At 34.0% G+C, this 21,364-nt stretch overlaps 2 protein-coding genes across 3 annotated transcripts; both read right to left on the bottom strand.

Moving 5' to 3' along the window:
- Positions 1–4,467: 4,467 nt before the first annotated feature.
- Positions 4,468–5,368, bottom strand: LOC127086337 (cytochrome c oxidase copper chaperone 1). 2 transcript variants are annotated; one of them, XM_051027094.1, is made up of 2 exons: positions 5,075–5,368; positions 4,468–4,952 (listed from the first exon to the last, which is right to left on the bottom strand). In XM_051027094.1, the coding sequence occupies exon 2, from the start codon at positions 4,940–4,942 to the stop codon at positions 4,682–4,684; it is 261 nt and encodes an 86-aa protein (XP_050883051.1). In that variant the 5' UTR covers positions 4,943–4,952; positions 5,075–5,368; the 3' UTR covers positions 4,468–4,681. The 2 variants fall into 2 exon arrangements, with proteins under 2 accessions (XP_050883051.1, XP_050883052.1); XM_051027095.1 differs by having other exon boundaries at positions 4,468–4,955; positions 5,075–5,235.
- A 14,749-nt stretch (positions 5,369–20,117) lies between these two features.
- LOC127086336 (uncharacterized) lies at positions 20,118–21,138 on the bottom strand. The gene is made up of 2 exons (XM_051027093.1): positions 20,888–21,138; positions 20,118–20,772 (listed from the first exon to the last, which is right to left on the bottom strand). The coding sequence occupies exon 2, from the start codon at positions 20,697–20,699 to the stop codon at positions 20,265–20,267; it is 435 nt and encodes a 144-aa protein (XP_050883050.1). The 5' UTR covers positions 20,700–20,772; positions 20,888–21,138; the 3' UTR covers positions 20,118–20,264.
- Positions 21,139–21,364: the final 226 nt, after the last annotated feature.

The following is a 21,364-nucleotide window of genomic DNA, read 5'->3' as shown; positions in this document are numbered from 1 at the left end:
ACCTATGACCTATACAGGTCGGTACATACTACAAAATTTTCCCAAAAATCAGTTTTTAAACTCCCATACACTACCTCATGTGCCAAAAACATATTATACGAAAATCTTTATCAAATAAAATCCAATTACTCATGGTTATAGCTTCCTAATTCATCAATTACTCCATAGTTCTCATGAATCAATATCATATTACAACACATCATCATACTCATCATCTCTAAATTACCAAACAACACAATAAAGGTTATAACTTTCATTATCAATCAATGGCATAACATCATCAACAACATCAGAACAAAACATGAGCATACATAGGTAGGGTACACAGATTTCACACCAATTTCATCATACAATCAACAATTATAACACAACATCAGAATTGAGATTTAAAACACTCAATCCTAAGGAGGTTGAGGGTTCCTTCATTATATCCTTCCACCATACCCCTTATTATTAAAATAATTTCACCCTTACCCGATCTTCAACAAAAATCCTTGATCTTCTTCTTCAACCTCAAGCTTTTGCTCTCCCTCTTTGCCTATTTTGCTCTAATTTCACGTCTTGACAAAATCTCCCAAAAATCTAGCTTTTTTGCCAACTTTTATATATATAGTAACCTCCTTATTTTTCCTTAATTATTATTTTTGCCCAATTTAACTATAGGTTCCCTCCTCTTACCACAAACTCTCATCAAATCCTATAATTGACCCATACTCTTTATTTTTCAATTTATTATTTTATCAATAATAATAAATAACACATATTCAACAACACATATTCAAATAACACATATTATTTCTACCACATCCCTCCTCTTACCACAAACTACCATCTCACCACACCCTACTATTTCTACCACATCCCAACAACACATATTAAAATAATTCATTTTAAATCGCACCAACATCCGATAATTAAATAAAACATTGAATATCATCATAAATTACCAATAATTCAAAATAAAACAATTAATAAAGTTGGAGTGATACACTTTCTCTCTACAACGAGTTTGTGGGACTGACTCATATAGGTTTTCATATGTGGCATTTTGCTTTGGGTGTGAGAACCCTCACGACTTTGTCCGTTAGAAAAAGAGCCTCGTTATTGAGTTGGTTTGTGTGAATTCACCTTCCCTGACAGTAGGAATAAATTCAGCCGATATGTCTCCCTTCGTAGGCGGTTGGCAAATTTGTTAGATTTGTGGAGTTTTCCTTTTCCTTCGCTTTCGGCCTGTACGTCGAGGATTTATTTTTGTGTTTGTCTCGAGCTATATATGGGCAAATCAAGCTTCAATTATGAATTGAGCATTTTAAAGCAGTACGACTTATCGACATGATAAAGAAGGATTTCGAATTCGCTGTAGAGGTTCATCTCTTCAACAACGACGGTGATGATTCGTGGATTCTTATGGGTTTCATTTCATATAGGATGGGATTTGGAGATAACAAAGGGATTGTCTCTATCGTAAGGTTTCATTCTCGAACTTCGTAATTATAATCATCGAAATCGATAGTTGGAACAAGGATGTTGAAGGAAGAGTTATTTGCTCCAGGGTTGGGGATAAAATTAGTTTTATCGTGGAATTTCAAGAATTAGGAGTCGATTCGCACATACAACGTCAATGTTATGTGCGAGAACCATAATTGATGTTGATTAACGATGTTGGACTCTTGAAGCAATGATGTTGATCTGCAATACGGTGGCGGGGAGTAGGCATGCAAAATTAACATTCCAACGCCTATGTCAGTTACAAAGTCCAAGATGAGTGAAGTGAAAAATTGAGATAAAAAAAGTGTACCTTGAATCTCGTGTGTTTAGATTATATACGTCAAACAATTTTATTGGACTTTGCATAGTTAGGCTGAACATATGGATCCTTCCGTATAGGCCTTTGGCCGACGTAGATCGCCAATGAATAAGGATCCTATAAAAATCCTTGCTCCAAAATATTGGAATAAAATTGTTCATAACCCTTTAGTTTTGATGATAACAAAGTACTTAAATAATAATTGGATATACTAATATATGTTCAAGTGTGTAAGATCATAAACTTAAAATTCAACTCATAACTGACCCTGATGAAAGCATATGTAGATAAACTAAAAGTCTTAGATTCTGAAAAATCAGAATTTGATGACTCTGAATGTGGTGTCTCAGCTTCTGAAGGATCAGAATTTGAACGCGATATCTCAGCTTCTAGTGACAACTCATACTCTAAAGACTTTAGCTAAAGGTGCTCAACCTCTGATCTGTACTCGTCTCCAAGCAGACCAATCTTGTCAACGCAAAACCTGTAGAAAAAATCAACTAGAGTTTCTTAGTGCAAGGTTCAAGGAAAGTTGACGTGACCTCGTAAGTCTACCGCAACGTCTGGTATATACTCCCTCCGTTTTTTATTATAAGTCATTTTTGACTTTTCACACATATTAAGAAATGTAATAATCGTGGTATGAAAAAGATAATTTATGAAAGATTTTATAAAATTGTTCTTCATTAATGGTATTGGAAAGATAAATTAACATAATTGAAAGGAGGGAGAATAATAAATATTTAAGGATATAATAGAAAAAATAACATTAATGGTTCATTGGTATTATAAAACGACTTATACTGTGGTACAAAATATTTTTCCAAAACGACTTATAATAAAAAACGGAGGTAGTACCTAGTATGAAAAAGAAGCATTTGACAAGTTATTACACAATGGATAAAGATCTTAACATATTCATCTCTCAACGTCTCTCTTTTGGAATTGCTGCTTTACAAAGATCACTTGTGCAAGCTGCTTTCTAACGACTCTTTTTCTGCCTCTATAAAAGGGAGTTAGAGATTTGAAGGAAGGTTAACAACTCAAGAATAATCTAACAAAAATAACTTTGAGCTACCGTTTTTATCTGTTTACTGCACAAGTTCTTAAGATTTCTTATTTTTTGTATATCTTAGAATTTTTAAGTGTTAAGAATCATTGTGGTTGTTGTATCACTTGTATACCTCTGATTTACACTAAGTATAGTTGTTATTTATTCTCATAAACTATATGTTTAAAGAGTATAAGAAGTCTATTGCTAATTTGCTTGAGCAATGAAAATTTCTTGTTAGTTTGCTTGAGTAGTGGAAGCCTCTTGCATGTGTGATTGAACATAAGTCTCTTGTTAGTTTGCTTGAGCGAAAGTCTATTTCTAATTTGATTGAGTAGTTGAAGTCTCTTGTCAGTTTGCTTGAGTAGTGAAGTCTCTTGCTGGTTTGTTTGAGTAGAGGAAGCCTCTTGCTGATTTGATTAAGCAGTGGAAGCCTCTTGCATGTGTGCTTGAGCAGAAGTCTCTTGCTAGTTTGCTTGAGCGGAAGTCTCTTTCTACTGTGGTTGAGCAGTTGAAATCTCTTGCTAGTTTATTTGAACAAATTGTGATCGATTTAATTATAGTGAAAATCTTTTGTTAGACAAGGAGACTAAACTACTTTCAATTTAGAAGAGAAACCAGAATAACTATGTGTGTTGTTTTACTTCTTTCTTTTGAATATTTATCATTCCGCTGTTATCAACTCTAAGATCAGATTTTGAAGTTGAGTTTTTAGAAGAAAAAAAAAGAATTAACACACAATTCAACCTCTCATTTTTGGGTATTTTACTCACCGTCACAAACAGCTTCAAGACCCATAACTAGCCATCTAAACTCAACAATAAAAAATTTGGTGATCTAATATTAGTGTGAAATAATATAATCTAGCCATCTAACTCGTCTCTAAACACACTAGCGCCAGCATGTAAAGTAGACGACACTTCTATTGCACAAACTCTTCAATATTGCACTTGACCCAGAGACTCATGTCATGAACTAATTCTGATTAAAATTAAAATTGAGTTGAATATAAAATGATTTACATATTTGGATAATTTTATACAAAATTGAGTTAGAACAATAAATTACAATATAAAAATCATATTTAAATTTAAAAACAATAAATTATAGCATCAATAATAATCAATTCTAACTTAGAATACCTCAAAATTATTTAAAAATCAATTCTACCCCTTTAAAATTACTTTTCGAATCTTCCAAAAATTAAACCAAAGATATCTCTGTTAATACTAAGCCAATTCATAATCCTTTTCCATCGATTCCACGACATTTCTATTAGCTATCAACCTACCCCACCCATTCCACTGGTGAAGATCCTGATTAAATAAGTTGTGGTAACAAGCCTAAGAACAGCTCTTAAGCCTGCAGCAAAAAAAACTAGAAAATGCAAACCTCTAGTAATAAAAACTATAATTATCAAGTTCTTATAGCAGTAAATATTTTTTCAGCAAGCATCACAAGGTTTAATCTAATATTTTCTCAGTATGCATCACAAGGTCTAAGCTGTATTCTTAATCTTTCAATTGAGTTTAGTGCAGAATTTATTTGTTCATAATAATCTAATGATTATAAAACCTACCGGTAATAGAGTAAGGATGAATATCAGTGGTTATATCAGATTAAATGGACCAACATTTTGATAGAATATGGTGTATTAGGTCTAAAAATCCCAATTTCCTGAATACAGGAGGCGTATATAAATTAAGAATTTTAAGCAAAATTTGATAAACCCTAAATCCCTTGAAATTTTATTTTGACCTGTTATCTAATTTCAACAACAACAAAAAGTGTAGTTCTTATTATTCCAATAAAAATACCGATTCTCAAACATTGAATCCCTCGGATCGGAGACAGAGTCGATGAGCTTCGATCCATTTGGCACAAGCGTCTTCTCCGTTCTCCACGATGCACTCATCCCGAAGCCTCTTCGTGTCAGGACAAGCACAGCAGATTTTCTTCTTCTTCGGCGCATTCGACACTTCACACGCTGTTGCTGCTGCTGCTGTTGTTGCAGTCGCTGTTGCTTGGTTCAAGGCGGAGGATGGAGAAGCGGCGACGCCGTTTTGCACTTGCGCGGCTCCCATTAAATATTCTCTGCTAACAACAGTAAAATTAACAAGTAAATAAGAATGGATTAAGAAAAATTGAAATGAAAAGTGGATTTTGAGGGTGAAGAATTATGAGAAGAAGAACATTCATTCAAGAGTTTGGAGAACCTTTTTTCAGTTTGATCGCTTTAAAACGTCGAAACGGCAGGGTTTGTTGCGTTTGGGTTGAAGAAGCTCTTTTCTAATTCTTTTCTCTATGGTTAGACTTTTCTATGGTTAGAATTTCCAGACAATCACGCAATCACGATATTTATGACGGTTTGATTTTATGAGAAATGTAAAATAGACAAATTTTAATTTTATTTAATAATTTTAAAATTACCGTTTTAAATCACAAACGTCCGATCTCGATCGGACACTTTACAACACATTACTGAGTAATTGGAGGAAAATTTTGAGAGTAGGCAAATCCATGCTATCAAAAATATTAAATATGTTTTTATTTTAAGAATAATTTGGACCAATTAAATCTATCAAAATAATTTTGATTAACGTACTCTCTCATAATTATTTAGTAAAACATTTGTGTTTATCGTACGAGTTCGGACTCTGTGAAATAGTATTATAGATCATAGCTATTTATATATTTAAAAAACAATTGAAAATATGTATCATAAATTATGAAAATGTACTAATTACACGTTGAAAAGATAATTTATTAGTTTTGTTATCTTGTTAAATTGTGATTTCTTACATTAAAAATATTTAAAAAGAATATGTTTAAATATCTCAAAATTATTTTGTAAATGTGGGTCCAAAATGAGCTTCATTATTACATCAATAAACTTGTAACTTATTTTGTCCATATATATAAGAATGGTTCCAATTTTTTAAATAAAAATTTATAAGTACATGGTGTTTTTAAAGATGCATAAATTTATCAAGTGGCATAAGAAAGCATAAACAAACATTTATAGTAAAATCTTACCAAAGGTGAAACATACCCATAATCAAATGTCATTATTTGAATCATAACAACTTATTAGTCTCATTGCAGTTTTCATAGTGAATCGGCAATGCTGCTAAGAAGGAAGGATGGCAATATCAAACAGATTGAAAACAAAAATATTTATAGTGATTGAATATTTAAAAACTTGTTGAAGTGAATAAATTGAATGGTCGGTTCTCTAACTTCAATTGGCATAAAACCCTAGAACCACAGTAAAAGAAAGACTTAAAATATGTAAATTAAAATTGTAGCAACAAAAAAAAAAAAAAAGTCCTCTATCATCTAACATAGTGCTTGAAATATCTCTTTGTATACAATATTGATAGTAGCTAAACATCGCGATTTTTTATTGGTAATATCTAGTTTCAACGTTTCAAATGCAAACTTTATAAAAAATTGACGCTTGTTAAAATATTTGTATTAACAATACGTTTTTTCCTGTTTATAAAAATATTTGTATCAATAATATGTTGGAACAAAATTTGTTTGTCCCACCCACATCCCATGGATTTTGATGATAACAAGGTATTTAAAGAACAATAGGGTATACTAATTTTTGTTCAAGTGTGCAAGACCATAGACTAAAATTCATATGAAATTCAAGTACTGGTTCTAACTCTGAACATCCAAAGAGAAGCGTGAATATCATACTCTGATGTATCAGAAGCTGAAGAATTGACTCTGACGAAGTCATCTCCAAAAGAAGTCAACATTCAGGCATCAGAGTCTGAAGGAATCAACGTCTGAAGGACGAACTTTGAAGAAATTTGCTTATAGTGATCAGAATCTGAGCTAGTCAAAGCGCAGGGACCAATGTGACACCGATATGTCACTATTTATCTTTGAACATACTTTATCACGTGATGACCTAAGTTCTAGCTCTTCATAGAGTTTGAGGGTTACAACTGCTAATTTCGTTTGTAGCAAAAGTTTTTCAAACTAGGTTTCACCCAACCTTATGGTTTGGTGAAACATCCCAACGTCTCCTAACGTTTCTTTTGAAACTTCTCAAAGGACTATACTATTTCATCTTCCACGACTCTTTTTATTATTATTTAAGGAACTAAAAGACTTGAAGATCAATACATAAGTGTATAACTACGCATACACGCTGAACATGCTAAACAATGATTGACAACTAAAGAGAAACTACTCTTCAAAGTTTTAGCACAAGCTAAACTTAGGATTTATTATCCTTGTATATCTTAGAAATCCCTAAGTCTTAAACAAGTCTTATTGTGTTGTATTATTTATACATCTCTGATTGTATATCAAATGTATTCACTCAATAATCATTAATCTGCTAGGTTAATTGTTAGAAGTCTCATACTTGTTTGTGTGAGAAATGAAGTCTTGAGTTTGTGTGTTTGAGCAAGGAAGTCTCATACTTGTGTGTGTGAACAAGGAAGACTTGAGCTTGTGTAATTGAGCAAGGAAGTCTCATACTTGTGTGAATCAGAAAGGAATCTCAGACTTGTGTGTTTGAGCAAAGAAGTCACATACTTATGTGTGTAAGCAAAGAAGTATATTGCTTGTGTGCTTGAGAAAATTGTGATCTTGTGTGGTTATAGTGAAAACCTCTTGTATGTACAAGGGAACTGATTTACTCTCGAGTTATGAAGGGAACCAGGATAACTTTGTGTGTTGTAACTCTTTCTTACACTTTATATCCATTGCTTATCTCTAAACAACTCATATTTTATAACATTGTATTTAGAATATGACTTAATAGTTTTAAAAAAAAGAAAAAGTCAATACAATCCAACCCCCTTCTTGTTTTCTTCTCACCTTCAGTTGGCATCGGAGCATGATTTGTGCTTAATGTAGCGCTCTAGACAGCTTTCAGGATTACCGACTGACCCCACAAACCAACACGAGTATTTTCAAGGTCACCCATCAAATACTACTCTAAATCAAGCACACTTAACTATGAAGTTCTTATCTGTCAGGCTACCGAAAAGAAGATGCATTTTGTTGGTATGTGTAATATCAATTAGTTATTATAAGCTTTCCTTCAACCATGCAGTCTCATACCTACACAACCTTCGGATCCCTCTCATTCTGATGTGAATTCGGTTTTCCCCTAGAAGTTGCTAGGAGTGTCTCATTGACATGCCTCATGCACCGACAACCACTTCCTCTCCCTCGGGTGTTACATGTAACCCCTCGCCACCCTTTTCGGCCTCGGGTGTTAAATACCTACCAGCTTTCACTTGGTTCATCCCCAAACCACATCGTACTGGGAGAGGTCTGCTCTAATACCATTTGTAACGCCCCATACTGCTTTCAAGATAATCGACTGACCCCACAAACCAACACGGGTCTTTTCAACATGTTTTATCCTTACTCACACACTTTCCATAAAACTTCTCAGAAGGCCACCTGTCATACCCTAAATTTTGCCCCGCCTAAAGGCATTCATTTACATTTCAAGCATTTGTATTTATCAATTTGCATCCAATCATTGACATAAATTATTCCATTTTTTAAAATTTCATTTCATTGACATTTATTTAATTTTCATTAGATTTTTTTTTACCAATTCACATAAAAAATAGGATCTTCATTCATAAACGTTCATATTCATAAATCATTCCATTTTAATGCATAAAGTTATCAAAAATTAAGTTCTTTTTGGTTTTCCATGGTTTTGCTTTTAAGATTTTAACAAAAGTTTTTAGGTTGGTTAATAGTAACAACAATTCCATTTGACTTATAATTTGGATTGAGTCAACTTGATAATAATGTGCTTGTTTCTACCAATTTGGATAAAATAAATTGTATCACATAATCTTAATATTATATTTATATTAAAAATGCAAATAAATTACATATTTTTTTCTACTTTACAACAGTATTATATTTACATTAAAAAATGCAAACAAATAAAATAGTGTCAAAAATAAAAAGGAGAAGAAAATAAATTGATATTGTTGTTAGGACTTTGTGGCAACAAACTCTGTCCTGTTATGTTCAAACAAAACAAGAGAAAATTCAGTTACAAATATTACCTAAAAACTCATGTAAAAACCAACCATGATTCAAAAAGAGTTAAAGTAAGATAACTTGATGTAACCAAAAAGTATAGCCAAGAAAATTTGCCAAAAAAAGGTAACATGTTGCTGCATCAATAAATTTATGGAACAGTTTTCACTAAAGAAGGTGGTCACAGTCATCTTGCATAATACATCAGTAATTGCACTAAAATAACAAAACAAAAAAACAGAGTGTTGCAGAAATTTGATTCCTCTGCAACTTTCTATTCTGCAGTAGCAACATCAGATAAAACCTAATTCTCCCCATATAAAATCATCAGTAAGCAAGAACAAGAGGGGCAACAACATAAAAAAAACTAAGACACTACTGCATAATTTTCTTACCCAAACATCATCTAAAATTTCTGAATTCATTAAGCTTCACACTGAAGCTCATAGAAGGGATTGTGAAATAAGGAAATTTAAGAGACAAATCATTTTACTTGAAAGCAAGACAAAATTGCCTCTTTTCCTCATTTCCGATAGAAGGTAGTCCTCTTGTGCCCTTAAAACCACTTTGTACCTATTCCATTCAGTTTTGCATTTTAATAAAAAAATTGCAATCGATGTAAATGTTGTGGTTGAGTGTTGGCCGTCGTAATCGCGTTTGGGTGAGATGGCCATTATCACGGTTGGGTAAGGCCGGATCGTTGTGTGTCCGTTGAAGTGGCCGGAAGCATGAGCGTGTGAGCGGACGATTGAGTTTGTATGAGGGCCAAAATCGATTGAGAGGAAGGATTGTAGTTGGATTCATTGAAACAGATCGTGAGGAAGGGATAGAGAGTGGACAGTCGTTTCTTTCTTTCTTTTGGAACGTCAGAATGTTGTTTGGAAGAGATAGAGTGTGAGCGGCCGTTTGGAATTCTAGGGTTGTTGGCTTGCTATTGGTTTTAGTTAGGTTGAGTTGGGTTGGATCCGACCCGCTCTAGGCCCGGTCCAACTGTTTTTTTCTTTATTTAAAACTTTCAGTGAATTTTGTTACTTATATTAATTAGTACATTTATCTTTCAGCTAGTCATTCATGGCTGGGTGGTTGATGCACTCTCTGCTTTCCACTCTGTCATGGGTTTAATCCTTGATATTAGCAAATTTTAAGTTCACTTATTTTTATTTTTTTATAATTTTCATTTTATTGATTCTCTTTTTATAACTTCTTCTGATTTTATTATTTATTTTTATACCCTTTTATTTAATCCATTTTTTAAAAATATTTGTAGATTTTATTTTTTCCATTTTAAATTTTTAAGTGTATTGTAAATACCTTTTTACTTATTTGTTTATTTACACTTGACTTATTTTTGGGGTCTTTTTACAATGAACTTTTAAACAATACCAACTTAATTTTCAATAATTTCAAACCTTCGTACATTAATAATTTTTAATTTAATTTCAAACTATTTTCTTAAATAAAATCTGAAGAAAAATATTATTCCGGATGGAATATCCAGTCGTAATCCCGAATATTAGGCCCAAGTTGTAAGAGCTTGCAAGCCCTATGTATTCGTCTTCTCTTCAAAACACTCCAATATTTAAATCTTTTTTTCTCATTAAAATCTGAAGAAAAAGATTACCCTGGATGGAATACCCAGTCGTAATCCCGAATATTAGGCCCAAGCTGTTAGAGCTTGCAAGACATAAGTATTCGTCTTCTCTTCAAAACACTCAAATATTCAAATCATTTTCATAAGTGAATCCGAAGAAAAGGATTATCTGGATGAAATATTCAGTCGTAATCCCGAATATTAGGCACAAGTTGTAAGAGCTTGCAAGCCATAAGTATTCGTCTTCTCTTCAAAATACTTGTAAATATTCAAACATTTTCTCAATAAAATTGAAAGAAAAAGATTACCTCGGTGAAAGGTCCAGATGTAGTCCCGAGTATTAGACCCAAGTTGTAAGAGCTTGTGAGTCATAAATACTCATCTTTCAAGCCCAAAAATACATACAACCAATCAAACTCCTTTTTTCGCCGTCGTGCGGTTGATCAAAAAACCCTTTTCATAAACGAAAGACATCTTGTCTTAAGATGATGCAAAGCAATGCTTCGGCCACAATTGTTGAGTTGAGATAAGTGACGTTTTTCCGAATGTTGATTTGTAAATCCACTCGATGTGTGGTATACGTCTGTTCCTCATCTATTTTGGGTAAAACAATGTTTTCGTCGATTAATACAATATAGCTTTCGCTAAAATCGACCAACAAACAAATATTTTTCTACCCAAAACTATGTAAGCCTTGAGTTCTCTAGTGAGATACGTAGGAGCAGTATTGCAAAATCTTGTCAGGCCCATTAATAAAAAACATAGGTTTAGTCCCCTTTATTGCAAAAATCCAAAAAAAACATCTTCTCTTTTATTTTGATCCTATCTTTCTTTCCCACCTAATATCTTGAGAAGCCTAACATTTCAAGCTAACACTAACGCGCACAATTAACCTAATGGTTCCCGTTGAGTACAACGGACGTGAGGGGTGCTAATACCTTCCCCTTGCGTAATCGACTCCCGAACCCTGATATGGTTGCGACGACCATAATCATTGTCATTCTTTCTTGGGTTTTATCGATATTTCCCCTTTCCTTTTTAGGAATAAATAAAGTTCGGTGGCGACTCTGTTTAGTCCATCATGCGAGCGTGCGATTGCGCTTCGCTAAGTCGTGTTCTCATTTTTTCGAGGTGCGACACCACCCATCAAATACTACTCCAAGTCAAGCACGTTTTACTATGGAGTTCTTATCTGTCAGGCTAGCGAAAACAAGATGCATCTTCTTTTCGGTAACCTAACAAATAAGAACTCCATAGTTAAGCTTGCTTGACTTAGAGTAATATTTGGATGAGTGACCTTCTGGGAAGTTTCCCGGGAAGTGTGTGAGTGAGGATAAAACATGCTTTAAAGAGATGTGTTGGTTTGTGGGGCAGTTGGTAATCCTAAAAGTAGTCTGGGGCATTACACTTAACACTTAACAATGGTACAAAAAATATCATGAGGAAAACATATTGAAATATGTGTGGTGTTTCTGGAGCATATACTGGTACTTCTACTTCACATAGTGCTATAAACCATGATTATAGAAATCCATAAAAGAATAAATATACAACGAGACCTCCAACTTTCAGTGGAGACTATACTGAGTTTGAATGGTAGAAGAGCGAGATGTATACTCATATCATAAGCCTTGATAATGAGTTATGGAATATTCTAGAAGATGTCATTGATATTCCAGTCAACGAAGTTTGAATGGTGTCTGATAGAAAAGCTCTCACACTAGCTCAAGAAAAGGTCTATAGAAAACATCATAGAGTTAGAGGAGTCTTCGTTGATGCTCTACCTCATTCAGAGTGCATCAAAATCATTGAAAAATCTATTGCTAAAACCATTTTCAATTCCTTATGTGTTACTTATGAAAGGAATCAACAAGTTCAGAAAGTTGAGGCTAACCTTTCGGTTCAGCATTATGAGTTGTTCAGAATGAAGGAGAATGAAGACATTGAAACCATGTTCTTTAGGTTTTAAGTTCTTGTATCTGGACTTCAGGTTCTGAACAAGAACTATACTACGTCTGATCATGTAAAGAAGATTCTTAGGAGTCTACCTGTCAGATACATACCAAAAGTGACAATTATACAAGAGGCTAGAAACTTAAACATATTAAGTCTTAAGAGTCTCATTAGTAATCTTAAGAGTCATGAGATTGAGCTCAATAGAGACGAACCTGTCAGAAAGACAAAGCCTCTTACTTTGAAATCTATGTCTAAAACTGCAAAGGCTTCTCAAGTATGAGGGTCTGAAGAAACTTCTCAAGCAGAAGATTTTGAAGATGACTCAAATGATGAGGAAATGACCTTCATCCTTAGAAGATTTTAGCATCTGACTAGGAAGAAAAAAAGATTCTCTAACAAAAGCAGTGGCTTCAGAGGATTTGGCTCCAGAGAAAAGAAGGATGACCATAAATGATACTTCAACTGTAAGAATCCTGGTCACTTCGTTGCTGAATGTCATGAAATACAAAAGAACAAGTCAAATAAGGGAAGCTTTCAGAAGGATATCTTCAAGATCAAATTCAGGAAATTTCTCATGGCAACACAGGATAAACTTGACAACAAAAAAGACTTTGAAAAAAGATGAAGAGAAAGCTAACCTTGCATTGATGACTCTTACATCTTCAGAAGCAGAATCTGACTCAAATTTTGGCTCATAGTCTGAGGAAAAGCATGAGGTATTTTCTAAACTATCTCGTTCTAATTTAATTACTTTTGTTCTAGAGCTTATGGCAAGATGTCAAGAGAAAGCCAGACACATGAAAGTGGCAAAAAAGCAATATGATCTTTTAAAAGATGAGCTAAAGTCTATTCAAAGTAAAAATTATGTTCTAGAGAAATATCATATTGCTCTAGTAAATTAAGTGTATGATAAACATATTGATGAGCATGAAATGGCTCCTCAAGAATTTCTTATAAATTGCTCCAATAGAACTAAAATTGCTTTCATGATTTATGGAGTAAGTAGAAGCAAATGGGAAGGTTTGAGTTACTCACAAAAAAAAATTATTCCAAGGTTTGATGCCTTAAGTAAACCTACAAACCCTTCCTCTTTAAGCTATGCTTAAAAAGGGTTTGGCTTTTATTTTGCACCTGCTGCTGAAAATGCAATGGTTCTGACTCAGATAGGACCTAAAGTTGCGGAATCAAAAGTTCTGAAGAAACCAGAACCTATGACTCTAAAGTCAAAGGTTTTGAAGAAGACAAAACCTAAGATAGCAGAAGATAGGGTTCTGAGAGGTGCATAACCTAAGGCAGAGGTCTATTTAAGACAATAAACTTTTAAATAAAAAATCTTGAATAATTCCAAATCTAGTCGTACAATTATGGGTACCTAAATCTCAAATTGTATTTACTGCATATTTGTTTAAAGCGATAAGCAAAGCAAAAATCATGGTACCTGGACAGTGGTTGCTCACGACATATCACAGAAGAAAAGCTTATGTTCCAAACCCTAACTCTGAAAGAGGGAGGAACTGTTAAACTTGGAGGAAACCAAAAAGGAAAGATCGCTTATATGGATACTATTGGTAACTCCTTTATTTCAATTAATAGTTTTTGGCTTGTAGATGGACTCAAACATAACCTACTGAGCATTAGTCAACTTTGTGATGGTGGTTATGAAGTCTTGTTTGATAAGAACAATTGCATAGTCATAAACGAATCTGACAACTCCATAATGTTCAAATGGGAGATGAACAATGTTTATAAAATCAATCTTTTTAATTGGTTGATCAGAATGTAGTTTTCCTTTTATCTATGAGTGATGAGAAGTAAATTTGGCACAAAATGTTAGGTCATGCTAACTAGAGATTAATATCTAAAATTAACAAGTTTAAACTTGTGAAAGGATTTCCAGATTTCAATTATCACTCAAATGCTCTTTGTGGAGCATGCTAAGTAGAAAAAATCAATAAAACTTTCAAATCTAAAAACATTGTTTCTACCTCTAGACCCTTAGAACTACTTCACATTAATTTGTTTGGTCTTGTTAGTACTGCATCATTCAATGGGAATAAATATGGTCTAGTCATTGGGATGAATATAGCATATGGATCTGGGTTAAATTCCTAAGAACCAAGGATGAATCATATGATGTGTTCAACGTCTTCTGCATGCAAGTACAAACGGAAAAGGAATTCAAAATTTTAAAGTTAAGAAGTGATCATGGCGGCGAATTTTAAAATGAGCCATTTGAACTATTTTATGAAAAACATGGAATTCTCCATGAGTTCTCTTCTCCTATAACTCCATAAAAAGTGGAGTTGTAGAGAGAAAGAACAGGCATTTACAAGAAATGGCCAGAACCATGATCCATGAGAACAACTTTTCTAAGTACTTGTAGGAAGAAAGTGTAAACACAACATGTTATGTTCATAATAGAATCTATATTAGACATATTCTAAACAAGACATCATATGAGTTGTTCAAGGAAAGAAAGCCAAACATCTCTTATTTTTATCAGTTTGGATGTACTTGTTATATTACTCTATTGATGTGTGTTGTTGAGCACATACGATAATATTTTCCTTGTTGGTGAGTGTTATATATATATATATATATATATATATATATATATATATATATATATATATATATATATATATATATATATTGTCGAGTTATAATTATATGCATATATTGAGAAGTGTAGTTAGATAAAAACTATCGCGGTGGCCCTATTGGGAGATTATTTATGATTCGAAGAGTAAGATGTGGTGATTTTTGCACCTGTATATTGTTGTTGCATATCATGCATCATGTGTGTCGGTGATAGATGTATGGACCTCGGTCCAGTGACGAGTCTTTGGTTCAGAAGAGGGGACTAGTGACGAATCAGGGTTTGAAGGGAACCCATCAGTGAGCAGATGAAATCAGTAACATTGCTATGATGTCCATAAGTGATGCCATATGCATTAGAGTCGAGGTGTTAATCGCATTGCACATGTATTTTCATTATGAGGTGATTATTGTAGTTGTGAATAACTCATATGTTTGTGAATATTGTGTATGATATTATCCTAAATGTTTATTACATCGTTAACATTATGAATGTATTTCTCACCCCTTTTTGTTTGCTTGTGTGGCATGTTGGGTCGATGATACATATACTCAGGTAAAGGACCATTAGTTCCTGCTGTGTGGAAGGATTGGCATAGATGTATACTTCATTTTATTTATCATTTTCTTGAGTTTACTTAGTATTTCCGCTTTCCATTCTGGTATGTAACACCGGGGATGAGTTATTTTTTTAACAAGTTATGTTTTCTTAAGTCGTTTTGATTATTTAATTAGGTAATATATGTTGATACTGATAAATGAATTATTTGAAGTTTTGATGTTTTACCCCACTGCATACTTTATGTTATTACGTTGATGAAGGATGCATGTTAAGCATGTGTAACACCTATATTTGAGAAATTACATGTTTATCTTTTATATATAAAGAGACGGGGTTTTAGGATGTTACAAAGCTCACGTCAGCGGTCAAAGTCAGGTTTTCGAAGTGAGTATTCAGCTTTTCTTCCAGTGTCATGTATGGCTGAGCCAAGTTTAGCATCTTTTGAGTCGTCGTTACCTTATTTCCCCCAGTTTGGTATGAAAAGGATGGTCGCGGAGGAGGCCATTCTCAAAGATCCAATGTTAGAGTGCTTCCTCGGTTCCCTTTACTTTTATCGCCACTTGAGTGAATCGATCGATATATGACCACATGCTCTCATTCGCTCCTTGCATGATGCTGCTTAAAGTGGCTATATCAATTGGTTGCCTCTTTCAGGTAGTAAAGTGAGCGGTGAACCATTCACAATAGTTTGCCCATGATTCGATAGACTCATCAGGGAAACTATTGAAGCACAACCTCACTAGTCTAATTAGTGTTAGTGCTAGTAGTTTGGATTTGAAAGCATCTTATGCACTATAATAGTTGATTCAGTCATTTACGAGTTTAACCTGTTTGTCCGGGTCTCATTTCCCATTGTATCCCCCTAGCTTATGAGGCTTTTGCATTGGCTTAGGGATCTTACTTTCCAAGATCCTGGAACATATAGGATACTTAGGATGTATCCTGGTCGGTCGGGATTCACTACAATATGAGGATGGAGTGTGACTACCTCGTTTGCTACCTAGGCTCCAAGGAAGGGGATTTCATTTTCCTCTTTTTGACCGATCTTTGGACTTCTGGACTTTGCTTTCCTAGAAGCGTCTGATTTTAGACCGATGAAATGGTTTCTTATAGATGTTGCTTCTTGAATTGTGTTTGCTCGGGGCTGAGTGTTGTGTAGGCTTTCTTCTATGCAAAGGAACATTTCCAATATCTCCTTAGATTTTTATTGCTGAACAATGTTATAGATATCATTGAGAAGCTCATTCGAACCTTTAACACCTAGGTTTGCTTCAAGAATGCGGAAACTAGGCAACATCTCAGGTTTCTCAATATGAGGGGGAGTTAGAACTCTGAGTTGTGGTGTTTTGAAAATCCTTGTTCCCGGAGGATGAAATATTAAATTTGGATGTGGAGCAACATCAATGTCGTGATTTGTTCCTCATGGAGGAGGATGAGTCCCATTTTGTTGATTGACGGTTGCCTATGTTGCGCCAATTGCAGCTAGAGCAGTTTCACGTGCAGTAGGGGAATGAGTAGCTATATATCCAACCATTTCAAGATATGAAGAGACAAAGAATATGGAAATCCGAAGATTTTGAGAATCAGTGAATAATAATAGGTGGAGAATTCGAATTAATTGGACGCAATTGAGCTTTGTGCTCAATTCTCTAGATCTTCATTATGAGGTTGAAGAGAATTTCACACTAGAAACTGAATTCATAGATAGAGATTTGTAGAAAATGCGTGAATTAAAAGTCGTTTCCCACAGACGAATCCATTATTTTGTTACAGAACCAGAAGTAGGGAGAGATGTGGAAGTTGTGGCATAAAAAAGCTTATGAAGCGACGGAGCGGGGGATGTACTTGCAAGGTTAGTACTCTGACGCTCAAGTCAATATGTGAAGGGGTAAAGAATATTCAAATTGTGTTTGAAACTTGTTACCTAAAATGACGTCATTCCCTATATATATATATATATATATATATATATATATATATATATATATATATATATATATATATATATATATATAATATATATATATATATATATATATATATATTATATATATATATATATATATATATATATATATATATATATGGGAGAGGAATAATAACTTCACTATCTTTCAACCATGGAATACAGAGGATTGTTGGATGTTCATGAGGCACATATCTCTTGTAGCAAGGTATACGATAGTCATATAGTAAGGAGAATATTTTGGAAACATAAACGCATATCCAACCAAGGGGTTTTGGCTTAGGATAGACTATCTCAGGGTGGTCAGTTTAAGGGGATTTTGGTCGTCCCATAACAACGAACAAGACCACCCTTAAGAGGTTGAGGGCGAGCCTTTCTAGGAAGACATTGTAAGGGGATGTTGTGTCTATCACAAGATATTTCACTTTAATGGTTTATAATTTTCCTTTGAGTTGAATGTTATTTTGAGCGTGATGTGGACCTTGACCTGCACCTGCTCGCTTGAAAGGCCAACTAGGGATCCTTGGAAAGCTCCAATGTTATTGGAGTCAAGTTGGATCCCATAGAAGACACTCTAGAACACAATGTCTACTAAGTTGTCGGGGTCTAACAAAACTCGCGTTACATCCCATTTGGCATGCTAAGTTGTGAAGACCATGAGACCATTATTGTGGGGGGAAACATCAATCGTGTCTTCTCTCAAAAAGATGATTTTGGGTTCCTGATCCCTTCTGAGGTTATTAAAGCCTCAATGGGTGCGAAGTTTGTTATTAACATACACCATGCATACCTTCTCTGATAGGAGCTAGATTCTTCCCCGACGAAACCTCATACGATGGTGTTGGTGATCTTCTCGGAACTTTGCTCGAACATCCTCGTTAGAAAATAGTAAGAGCAATAATGAGTAAATTATTTGTGTGGCCATGGTTAATTTCAATTGTACTTGCTAAAAGTACAAATGTATGACAACCCCTAGTGATTAAGAGCTTTCGAAGGCTTTAAGGTTGTTGTGAGGTTGAGAGCTAGCTAGATCACATGGGGTGAGAAACTTTTGTCTATCTGTATTTATTTGTTATAGTTAGACCTCTCTCTGTCGCAATATTGAGGTATTTATAGCCACCCAAGGTCTCAATCCAACACTTCTTGAAATATAACAACTACTATGGGAATGGGTAATTGGTTCTATGAAATTTAGGGAATGCAAATAATTCCCACGACTCCATATGTGTAGTTTTTTACTCGATACACGTACCCGCACAATTAGCGTTATGGATGGAAACACGATAGATCTGAGCGGTGTATTCGGGAAAAGGGCGCTCTATCCAAAAGAGGGGCGCTTAAACCAACAAATGGGAAATCTGGGAAGGGTGATGGGAGAAGCGTAGGTTTTCACTATGCCCCAATGACCCTTCCAATGTACATCATTACAAATGAATATGAGGAGACATAACGACAACTAGGTCATACCTTGAGAATACAACTGTACTTGAGTGCACTCGAATACCCTAAAGATGACCATCACTCCCTAACTTGTGAGCCTAAGGTCACGTGCTTGAAAATGAGCGAAACATCTCAATGATGGGAAATGCATTCAATGCGTTTGTCCCCCACTACTCATACAACTGCCTTATGGCCTTTCCACTCCCCCTTACGATCGACTTTAATGTTGAGATACGACATTGACTTCGAAAGGCTTCCCGATTGATAAAACATCCACAAGACTTGGAGGTAACTGTTTTGCGCTGACCAAAGATCCAATACGAATAAGTTTCAAGTGTCAAGTCCAATGAGGTGAAACCCGTTAAAATTGTCCATCATATATAAGTGGCATACCAAATGCATAAGATACACACACTCTTTTCAAACATAAACTTTATTTATTTTTGAACTTTGTACTAGACTTAAGCGTTTGAATGTTAACTTTTTAGATCCATTTCCGCATTACCTTGCTAAAGATATGCACAATCGTATTAAGAGTCCCCCGATACAAATCAATTACAATTTTAGTTCAATTGAAAATAAAAATTATAAAAAAAATTAGAGAAGGCTTTGAATTTCCCGAGAAAGAATTGGCCAATTAAACTAAACAATGCACTTAGGATCTACACAACACCTTTTAAACCTATTGCCATGTCTCTCTACCATATGATATATGGAAAGCCTTGACCTTTACACTTAAAATTGGAGCATAATTTGACCACTAATTGAATACTTGACTTTGACCTGACACATGCAAGGGAATCCACAATTCTTCATCTTCACGAACTCGAAGAGTTTTAGAATCTCTTTCGAGAGAATGTTAAAATTTACAAGGACAAGACAAACAAGTGGCATGATAAAAACAAAAAAGATTGAAGTAAAAGAATTATGAGAACAACAACTTGTACTTTTATTCCATTCCATATTGATGTTCATTTGAGATAATTTTTTTATGTAGTTGAATTGAAGAATCTAGATCTAGCATAATAATAAAATATCAAATGATGTACATGATAATATAACAAGTTAAAAGATATGGCTTCATGAAACATTACTCAAAAGTCATAAGCAAATAAATAAACACATTTGATCAATACTATGGATGCAGATTACAACAAAAATTTACACTAAAATTGTAGACCCATACATGTTCTTTCTATAAACCACACACAAATTTACATTTTACTTTTATTTTAAGTAACTAACTACTAATCAATCATATTTCTCCCTCCACACATAAACAAGAAAAAAAACCCAAGAAATAGCCAAAGCAATATCTCCAACAACATGTCTTAACCAACCACAAGCAAGATCTTCAACCTTACCTACAAAGTAAAATCTCCAAACTGCCATTGAAATATGAAGAAACACACACCCTTTAGCAAAGAAACTTTGAAACTCCATATCCTTAACACAAGCAACCATGAACACAAGAAATCCAATAGTGAACAACAACAATCCAGAGAAGGAATCTGATGTTTGAATCAATAACTGATCATGTGGTGTTGACCCTTGAAGGTTAATTGCTGTCTTTGAACCATGTCCTAAGACATGTATCTCTTTGGAGTAAAAAACCATCAATGATCCACATGTTAAAGCTATTGTTGAATGAAGAACACATATCAAGAAAAAACAAGATGAACCCATTTCTCCAAAACCACTTTGAAGGTCTTTGGTTGGTTAAAGTTTCCAACTTTCAACTCAATTATGCTTCTTGGTTCTTCCTCATCAAACATGAAATTTGTGAAAGAGATTAAATATTATGATTGAATTTGCATAAATTATTAATAATAAATAATTGTCATAAATGTGTTATTAATTATTTCTTTCCATACCTGTTACCTTCCAAACTTTCATGCTTTTTTTGATTGCTTCCTTTCTTGTTGAACTAAAGAATTGAAAAAATGGTGGGTCATGGAAATGGATCTATAGAAGATAATTCAAGAACATTGCGTCATTATATTATGTTTTTGGAACCACGTAGGGTCTTAATTTGTAGCCACTACTCTTATCTTAAACTTTATTGTTTTTCAACGTTGATGTCGGTATGTGAGGGGGTAGTTGTGTTGCTTAAAATCTTGATATTTTGGTAAATCACACTTGTGACAAATATTTACTTTAAATAAATACTTACAACTCGCAAGATTTTTTGTTGTTTAATTAGGTGATACTCATCACTCTTATTTGTTTAAGTGTCACTCTTATTAGATTAATATATCCCATTGTCATTTCATTAGACGAGAAAATAATATTAATATAAAATAAAATAAAAGTGGTTTTGTGATATCTATTTGTGGCACCGAAGAGAAAAA

This window comes from Lathyrus oleraceus, chromosome 5, assembly GCF_024323335.1.
Source record: "Lathyrus oleraceus cultivar Zhongwan6 chromosome 5, CAAS_Psat_ZW6_1.0, whole genome shotgun sequence".
NCBI lineage: Eukaryota > Viridiplantae > Streptophyta > Magnoliopsida > Fabales > Fabaceae > Lathyrus > Lathyrus oleraceus.
This window is presented reverse-complemented; position numbering and strand designations above follow the sequence as displayed.

What these genes read in the sequence shown, in the direction of transcription:
- LOC127086336 (XM_051027093.1), bottom strand. Translation starts at nt 20,699, where the DNA reads ATGGGTTCATCTTGTTTTTTCTTGATATGTGTTCTTCATTCAACAATA.
- LOC127086337 (XM_051027094.1), bottom strand. Translation starts at nt 4,942, where the DNA reads ATGGGAGCCGCGCAAGTGCAAAACGGCGTCGCCGCTTCTCCATCCTCC.